Source organism: Rhopilema esculentum, chromosome 19, assembly GCF_057945365.1.
Source record: "Rhopilema esculentum isolate cy_ngs chromosome 19, ASM5794536v1, whole genome shotgun sequence".
Lineage (NCBI taxonomy): Eukaryota > Metazoa > Cnidaria > Scyphozoa > Rhizostomeae > Rhizostomatidae > Rhopilema > Rhopilema esculentum.
In genome coordinates this window covers 9487131-9497055 of record NC_142833.1, presented here as the reverse complement: position 1 = coordinate 9497055, position 9925 = coordinate 9487131, and the positions used below count along the sequence as shown (strand labels likewise).

The 9925-nt window shown below is 33.2% G+C and overlaps 1 protein-coding gene across 1 annotated transcript; it reads left to right on the top strand.

Annotated features, from left to right (window-relative positions):
• On the top strand, positions 1-9925 carry LOC148958027 (COP9 signalosome complex subunit 7b-like). Its single transcript, XM_065205401.1, has 11 exons — positions 1-85; positions 2171-2346; positions 3704-3779; positions 4518-4606; positions 5172-5231; positions 5897-5962; positions 6601-6677; positions 7166-7271; positions 7974-8098; positions 9237-9325; positions 9694-9925. Exons 2-10 carry the CDS (start codon positions 2179-2181, stop codon positions 9292-9294), a joined length of 825 nt encoding a protein of 274 aa, XP_065061473.1. The 5' UTR covers positions 1-85; positions 2171-2178; the 3' UTR covers positions 9295-9325; positions 9694-9925.

The window sequence follows — 9925 nt, the reverse complement described above, 5'->3', positions numbered from 1 at the left end:
AGATTCACACACCAATACGCGGTTAAGAAATTTTGATTCAACTTTTAACATCACACAGATGCGAAAGATTTGTGCTGCCTTTTGCGTGAGTTTTGCTCTGACATATATAGCTCTATGCAATTGTAGATCAACAATGTACCTTTAAATTCAAACTTTTGCCTCATTCAATTTCAATGTTGCGCAATTTTTGTTATTATAGATTTTATAAACATCAAGATTAAAAGCGTAATATCTACCACCACCACATCGCATCAATTTTACAGAAATGAGAGAAGAATATATAGAACAAAAATAAAGATATTAGAAATACATAGATTGCTGACAGCATTTTTCCTATGTTTTTCCCAAGTTATAGTGTGGCACAGCATTCTCAATTTCGCAACAGTAATTGATCAAAAAAATTACATTTAATTGTCATGTCAAGTCTAGAAAGTGTGACATGTCCTGAAAAGATTTTGTGTCCAAAACTGAAAAGCGAATTATATATTTGTCCGTGATTGATGTGGCAGATGAACCTTCTTGACTTCAAGATTTGATATCTGCTCAGGCAAGCCAATTGAGGAATCAGATTTTGCACTGCATTGACTAAAACTACAGGAAACCTCCTGGCCTAGAAAAAAAATTGTGTAAAAATTCAGTTCAAATGCCACTTTTCTTGTCAATATTGAAGTAAGAATGCAAAAACATAGATAATGTTAACAAAACAAGAAGTATACTATTTTGTCACACAGACCATGTTGGCACTTATGAGGCGCCCTGGCAATATCTGTCCTGTGCTGGGCAAATTTTGCATTCAGAAACACAAGATAAAAACCATATGATTGTTCATGCATGCTTGACTTGATTCAGATGTACACATCAATATGTGGTTAAGCAATTTTAATTCAACTTTTTAACATTACACAGAAGATAATGATTTGCGCTGCCTTTTGTGGGAGTTTTTCTTGCTTTGAGATATATAGCTCTATGCAATTGACCAAGACCATAGCCATTCACCAGACATATGCGTACATATTTATAGAATTTTCTCTCTGTCAGCTTTTATCTTCTGATAACCAAAATGACTGGCTTTTCACCAGACATATGCGTACATATTTATAGAATTTTCTCTCTGTCAGCTTTTATCTTCTGATAACCAAAATGACTGGCTTATAGCCGGTTGTCACAGGCTTTGAGTTAATCATCATCATCATGTACCATCTTCCATCAGAAGGTTGGTACCTTGACCCTCCAACTATCCCAAAATCTGAGTTTTGGTTTGTTGTCATGGTCAGAGATAAAACAATACAGTTCTAAAATAATACAGTTCTATATTAACTCAAAGCTTCTAAGAAAGAATTGCCCTTCTTAGATGCATATTGTGAATTTATTGGCTTTCCTTCAGAAATCCTTTGATCATTTAGTGAGTTGCATGACTCAGATATGCTTCCTCTCACCAGGGTGCATTCCACATGTCAACTGTACACCAAAGGTCCACCAAGCATTTGTTTAGGTACACCAAAAATATAAAAGCAGTTAGTAAAACAATTTAAACATTGTTGCACCAGACAAAAAAACTGATTATTAAAGAAACTGTGGTGTATGAGTTTTTATTTTACGTTAACTATGTACCTGGCTTTATGTTTAGCATACCAACTAACAAAAATTTCAAGTATGTCAAAAATCTTTTTATTGGTTTGCACTCTCAATGCCGAAAAAAAACCTGGGTGTACGCCAAAGATCTTCTGGCCTAAGTACGAGGAAACACCCTGGTCCTCTCATACCCACTAAACAGTGTCCTCATACATAAATATCAAAAGCTTTGAGTCTTTGAAGGGCCATTTCATAGACAATATAAAACAAACAAAACTGATTTTGTAAATTTTGAGATCTAGTTTGCAATTTCGCACATTTTATGGTCAAAATTAGAATAGTTTATGTATGTAGTGTAAATTAAAGACAGAGAAAGTTCTGCCAGCTTATCGGGTGGTTAGGCTTTAAATCTTTGGTTTACCTCACCTTACACAAGAAACATGATGTGTTGATATATATGATTTATTAAATACAAGTAATGTTTTAATAAATTTTGATTTAAGATTTATGGTATTGATGTTTCTATCAAATTTTTAGCTCATCCTTTCCAGACCTTTATTTAATTTGCTCTGTGAAACTCTTATTGCTGTAATTGCAGTAAGAAGAATGGCAGACACAGCTTTTAAAATTGCAAGCAAAAATCCTCTAGAACAGTTTTTGCTCTTGGCAAAAAATATCAAAGGTACAGCTGTTGGTCATTTAATCAAGCAAGTAACAGAGGCACCAGGTGTTTATGTATTTGGGGAATTGATGAGATTGCCAAATATTAAGGAGGTAAAGCATATTCATTTTTTATTTTCATAAGGTGCTAACATTGATGTTCAAAAAAGATTTTGAAAATATTTTCAAATATATTGTTGCTATCTAATTTTAACTTTTAATGACTTATGGTAAGAAGTTACTAACTTCAGAGAACATTCCCTTATTTTAAGTTATGATTTGCTTCAAAGTGTTTAAGGTACTCTTAGATTGCTCTAGGTTTCTTTTTAGGATGAAAATCATCCCCTTCCTCTGCTTTTTTATCTTCTTCTGTCATCTGCCTAAGGCATTTAGGCATCAACAACTATTTCTTAATAAAGCAATACAACCTTTGCCAATTTGGACTATCTTGCTTTCTGGTTTTTTCATACCAAACCCTGTTTTTATCTTCCCTGTTTGTTAGTTTATTGGGAATTTTGATATCTATCTAATTATTTTGAGACCTTATTTTTTAGTGGTTTGAATTTGCTCAATCATTTTCAAGTTAACTAATCTTTTTTTCATCGCTAACAATTTCTGCTTTGCTAATTGCAACTCTTATAATCAATAGTCTAATGAAGAATTTTTTAAACCCAAGAGTTAAAGTTTCTTATAGTTTGAAGGCTTGGAGAAAATTCCCAGGAGAGGGAGAGGGTTAGGTGGACCAAATGATTGTGACTAATAAAATAAGCTAACATGATCACATTTTTGCATCAAGATAATATAAAAAATACTTAAATATTGTTAGCTAATAGAGTTATTCTGGACATATCTGTATCAATATTAGACATATGTAAGATATATTTCCATACAATTTTTACCAATAAGACAGATACTTGTTTGCGGTGCTTGTTCAGGAGATGTTTGTTTGTTAATTCCCCCTTTAGCTCATACTTTTGTAGAAAAGAGTAATAGCTAAAAAACTAAGCTGTTTGATAAATGCATACCTTTAAGTAAAGTTCAAATATGAGGTATTGTGGTTGTTTATTAAAGTGCACTGCCTAAAAGGTACTATTTTCACCTGTTGCAAGGTCACAGCCTGAAAAATAGTCTTTTCTTCTTATCTCTATATTACAATATTTTCTTTTCAACCTAGCGCATCATAATCTAGAAATATCTTATGTCATCTACAAATTTGCTAAAATGCTGTATGTAAAAGACCTGCGATTAATTGTTTTTGAGACAAAGAAACTTTTAATTTGATCAGCTTTTCTTTCCAAAATTACACTTTTGAGAAGGAAAAAGAAACAAAAAGACATGTTTGTGCCACTGCAAGTAACACTAGAGAAAGCTTTAGATGGTAGATGCAATTGATAATAGAATGAATTTTTGAATGTTCAGTGGAGTCAATGATGGCAGATGTGATCTTTCAACAATTAAATTTTTGTTATAGATTGCTTCTTGCGAACTCGAGAAAGAATGGAATTTGTTAAATTTATTTGCTTATGGGAAGTACAGCAACTACACTGGTAATTAATTTTTTTACAATGAATGTATGATAAATGAAACTGTAGGTGACAGAGTGTCAGGACAAAACTATCATGGATAAGATAAACTTTTTAAATTCAATCATTGTCATCCTCCAAAAGGTTTAATACAGAGAACTTTTGTATTATGTTCCATTGTTAAGCACCCTTTCCTCATTATGTTGCTGATGAAATTAAATGATTTGGATGCCTTTAAAGGATGGCTATTAGGTTTCAAATTATATTCATATACTTACTTGATAAACTAAAATACTGGAAGGCCGTCATATGTCAATAAATATGGTTTCTGCTGGCAGCCTGTTATCATTTGGCTACTATTTTCTTTGTTTTGTATTGTCCCATAGGCCTTAAACCATTTATACAACAAAGTGCTTTTACACAGTTTTTGTATCTTTCCACTAGCTGATCTTACATGAATGGATCAATTCACCTGGCACTGTATCACTGCATATATATCATGCCCTCCTATCTCTTCTCTTGGCTGTCAGATATCATAATTGAAATGTGGTTCAGCCATAGATTCAAAAGTTTAAAGGTTCAAGAATACATTTAAACCAAATGCCATTACAACTAAGAAAGTCTCACGTATAGACTTTTGATTTCTTGCATCATCCCTCAAGTTTTTTTTTATATTTGCATAGGTGTCATAAGTTTAAATTTTGTGTAAATCGTAGTGTCTGTTATTTTGATGTTAAGCTTGTGTCTCATTCACTTTTAAAGCAAATGTTCAGAACTTTCCAGAACTAAGTGAGGCACAGGTGATGAAGCTGCGCCATCTCACAATCATCGAGCTTGCATCAATAAACAAGGTATGCAGGCAAATCGTTAGTACAGGTCTTGCATTTTTTTATTCTATTTTCTTGTTATTAAACTAATGAAATCTTTATTAAAATCTATATTATTGCGTGAAACATTAGACTAGAAAAAGGCAGAGATGAGGTAACAGTATACTGTGTCTGAAGAGAATTTTCATCAAACGTCGGTACAGTTCGCATGTCATTTGAAAAAACATTTTTTTTGCTTTTGCAGGATGTCCGACAGTAGTGTACTTTCAAAAATTATGAATTGATAACTTTTGTTTTCTGACGTGCAAGGTGCTTTGAAAATTGGTTCGTTTTAAGTGTTCCATTTTTAAGTATATACTGGTATATTGCAGACAAGTCTGTTTTTTGTTTTCAAACATGGTAGGAATTTCCATTAAGATAAATTTCCATTAAAATTTTATACATGAGAATTAAATGACATACATTTTAAGCTATAAAGACAAATGAAGCTATTTAAGGCCTGTTATTATAACAAAGTGATATAGGCAAATTTTTCTGGAATCTTTTTATTTTCGTTTTCACAATGACTTATATTATCATTATCACATAGCACATTCCCTACTCCACACTTTTACAAGAACTTGGCATGAAAAGTGTGCGCCAGTTAGAGGTGAGCCATCTTTTAAATCTTCTCTACTTTGCCGTCAGTGCGAAAGTCTGTAGGCTGTTCACACATTTAAAGTAAGCCATTATTAGTTAAGTGGATACTTTGCTAGTAGTCTCATTGAACGTCGATAGGAAGTTACTTTTCTCAAATTTTGGTCTATGCTTTGAATTGTCCGAGGAAGGGTATTCAGATAAGAATTAGGTTCAGAAACAAGTAGAAAATTCTCCTGCCTGCTAATAAAGTCCGGATTGTCCGCAAAAGCTTAGGTAATAATCTTTACTTCATGGAATAGTCAAAATTCTTTGTAATTGTTATTGGAAAATGAATGGGAAGCTGGCTAAAGAGCATGTAGGTTTTGATAGAGTTGTTGATTGTGCATCAAATGAACCCTGAAGCCCGGGCATTAAATTCTGATGTGACCAAGTAGATTGAACTCAAGTTACAGATCCCTAGAGAAATACAAATTTATCTCTCTTTTATTTAGTGGTGGTAGCTATTTCCGGCGATACAATATATAATCTTTCAAAATGTCTGTTTTATTTTTTTCAAAATAATGAAACTGTTTTGTCTTGTCTAAACCATAGAAATTGTTATTATTCATAGCATCGTATAATCTTTTATGGACTAATTAAACGTCTTGCACAAATGTCTTCTCAATTTTTTTGTAGGATTTGGTCATTGAAACAATATATGTTGGAATTCTTAGAGGCAAACTAGACCAGAAGAGACAGCAGGTAAACTACTTTTGAACTGATACTTTGGCGAAGATCTTTTGAATTGTTACTTTGGTGTGTTCTAGCAATTTGTCTGCTACTATTCAGCCTTAAAGTAAAACAAAGTCACATCAATATGTCAATGGTTTGATTTATGCAATATTTTTTTGTGTGGTGTGAGGTATTTCGGAACTTAAAATTCTATATAGCGAAGATAGCCTGTTTCGATCTCTACCACAACAAAGCTATGACACCAGGGTCAAACCACTCAAAAACAAAGAGGCATTTCTAAGAACCTGACCTTGCATCACCCGTTTCTTTACTATTAAATGCAACCACTTGTCCGAGCTTGTTGCGCATTTACCTTTTACTGCCAAATTTTCACTGTAAATTATCATTTTCCATTTTTCCAAGTTTTTTCATTTCAAAGTGTATACTTTTAGATTTGACGTGACAGAAATCATGTCAAATTTACGATATGTGTTAGCTTTTTCCAAATGGGAGTTTTCTGTTAAAAGTTAATGAACAGAAAATGAACAGAAAATGAACAGAAAATGAACAGAAAATTATTTCAAAAGTGATATGATGGAACTACTGCTATTTATTTTGACCTGATTTTACATATATTTGTTCCTTTAAAACGTCAGAATACCTTTTAGCTTGAAATCGAGTTCGTCATTGGTCGTGATATCAAAGAAGAAACAATCGATTCTATTGCAGATGTTCTTGAAAAATGGTAAGTGTTTTTATTTGTCGATGATTTTTTTTGAAACTGCTTCTATTAGCTGTTTTATTAATTAGTAGCTGTAAAGAGAATACCTTTTGAGGAAACATATTATTCTGAGTAAATATCGAAAAGCCACCTAGTTACAGCGAAGATAGGTGTAAGCTGAATGGTGTAAGCAGATTGGTGAAGCAATTATATATAGTGATAGCCGTTAGAGCAATGCATTACATTTATCACTAGTTGAATATATCTTTTTCTGGTACAGTTCAATTTCAATTTCTTGAAAAGTTATCAGCTGTTGAAGATATCTTTTCTTTGTAATACTTAAGATATTTTGGATTTAATGCAGCCAGAAACGTATTTTCACTGTCGAGCTTACAGCAACCAAGGAAAGTATTTTCAGACAAGGTTAGTTTTTTGTCTAGCAGGAAAATAAATCAAATACATTTTGTTTTTATTCGATATCAATCTTTGAGCTATCTGTTCTGATTACTTAGGTGCAAGAGCTGCGATGAAGTTCTTGAAAGCCTTGACAAGCAAATATCTCGATCAAATAGCACGAAGGAGCATAGGCTGAGGCTAAAGAAGCAAATTGAAGAGGAGGTGCTTAGAACACAGACTTTCTTGACTTATTCTAGAAATTTGTACCATATTCGTCGAATACCCCCATATTTATACCGGCTTTTATATTTCTTCAATTGTCATATATCAAATACCAAACCAAGCACATCAAATCCAACATGAAATTGCAGAACTTCTTCGATGAAGCAAAACCTTTTCCAATACGATCAGCTTGCTTTCTTCTTAGAATGAAGATGATTTAGCAAAGGGTTTGTTTGAATGGGCTAGAGCAAGGTCATACATTAATATTCTGTTGCAAGCCATAGGTTCGCCCTGCCAACATAAGAATTAAAGTTTGTTTATTGTTCTAAACGAATCGCGCTTTGCCTATCTCCATTACCCAGATAAGCTCTGGTTTTTCTTATCATTTCAAGGTCAGCATGACCTTCACAATAAAGTCTTCATGTCATTTTAAAAGTGAAATCGCCATCGTATCGAATTCCCCGCTTGCTTTACTGGCATACGATATTGCTTTGCTCGCTAACAATACTTTTTGATGTTGTAAAGTCTTTATTAAAGAGCACTGACAAAATAAACCCATCTTAATTTGTCCTCACCATGAATAGGAACTTATCAAAAGGACAAATAGTCTATTATTTGCAATAAAGGTCTGCTCTCTGCCTCTTTAGAAAATGCAATTTTTTATTTCGCCTGACTGTGTAGCTACTGTTCTGTTTATTTTAGACTGGCAACCTTAAAAAAGCGATCAAAGCGCAAAGCAGTGAAATGCCAGCAGAAGACAACGATTCGTCCGCTTTATTATATCAAAATGTTCAACAACAAAAGCTGCAACAAAAGCATAATAAAATGTATGATGTGGTTTTTTCTTCTACTTTTTCCGATAACTCATTTCCGATAATCTCTATGAATTTTTCTACTCCTTCTTCTCGATCCTCGCAGGGTGCTTTATACCTTTTTTCTCCAATTTTTACTCATCGTCTATATTGAGGTAAGGAATGCTTCTTTCAACATTTATATAAAAAATTTTTACTCGTAAGCAGCGGTTCAGGTCATTTTAGATACTCTTTTTCGGTGTGGGACTGCTTTAAATTACTGGTGATGTATGTCCCGTTTCTATTGCAAAATAGTTAGGTTTTAGAAATGTTGAAAAAAAAACCTCGATGATTTTACTGGCTTGAAGGGTATTTTTTTCTGTAATGTTTGAGTATAAACCGATGTTTCTGTAATAGTTTTCTTGCTATTCAATGTAGTTTAAAACGCCTTGTGCGTGGAAATTTTGAATTTACTGATGTACAAGAATGTTTGTAAGCTCTAAACCATGTGGGTTGAGAATATTTGACCAAAGAGAAACTACTACATAATTATCAGGAACATCATCACTCGTGCTTAACTCTAAAACCTAACTAACATACTAACTGCAAATCACACTTTATCGCGCGTGAAGCCTGGGGAGAGCGCAGAATAAACCTTGGCCGAGCCTGTATCTGCGAAGTTACTTTACAACAAGAATTTTTCTAAATTGCTGATGATTATTATTACTGTGTATTCACGTTGCATTATGAAGTTCCATTCTTTATCGTTCACTTTCTTCTTTTTGAAACTAAGATTTTTCAAATTTTATAGCTAAAACTTTAGAACTAAACATTTCTATGAAATCAAAGCGTGAAGCCCATCTAAAATTTTCGTCTGACAATTATATTCGCCAGACAGAAGTATTCAAAATGTGTCTAGATACGATATAAAATCGCTGGTTTTTTGCACAAGCAAGTGAAAACAGAAACGAGTCTATTGGGCCACCATAATGAAGCTTGTTTCAACCTCGTCTGCTCTGAATCATAGGCTTTCCTTAACTTCTATGGCCCATTATTATTTTCGCGTGAATCTTGTCAATTTTTTGTATCATTGTTAAGTTACGGGTGAAAATGTATTTTAGAATCTTTTTTTGAAAACATTGTGATGCCATGCTTCAAATGATTTTTTTTCCAGGCTAATGTCTGTATTGAAACCAAATCTCCAAAGTCGAGGAAAATCGTCAAGGCAGTGACAGATGAAGGTTTATATCCATATCGAAACAGGTCCATATCAAAACAAGTATTTCGACTAGTTATAAATAAATTCTCCTTGCTTAAAGTACTGATAAATATTAATGATAAAATAACTCACCAGCAACCAGCTCTGTCGTTTTTAAAGCGTTAAGCTTGTGAAATAATTACGCATGTGTGCAACCTAAATTGTCTCTGTATTCTAATCACTTCTCAATTATTTGCACCGAAGTTTAAAGAATATTTTTACTTATTCAATTATCGCAAATGAATGAAATATAATACTGATTTTTGAAAGGCTTACAAATCAGTCTGCTAAAACGTTTAAATCTTCTGGTTGGTTTACAAAATAGAGGCATTTTCGCCAAGTATATTGAAGCTTTTAATTTAATTTCTTTAAGGCACAAGGTTTGTTAAAGTCGGAGGGTCAACAATGTCACTGCATTGCAGCTGTACCTGTAACGGGACTGTTCGATTTATGACGAAGATTACTGCAGACAGTTGATATAAGCGAGCTGTGCACCCAAAAAATCGTTCCATTTCCGTTGGTGCTTTCTTCAGTTCTGGATATGATGCTTTTCATTATTTTAATATGTAAGACATGAATTTCGTTATTAGAATTTTTCTGTGTTT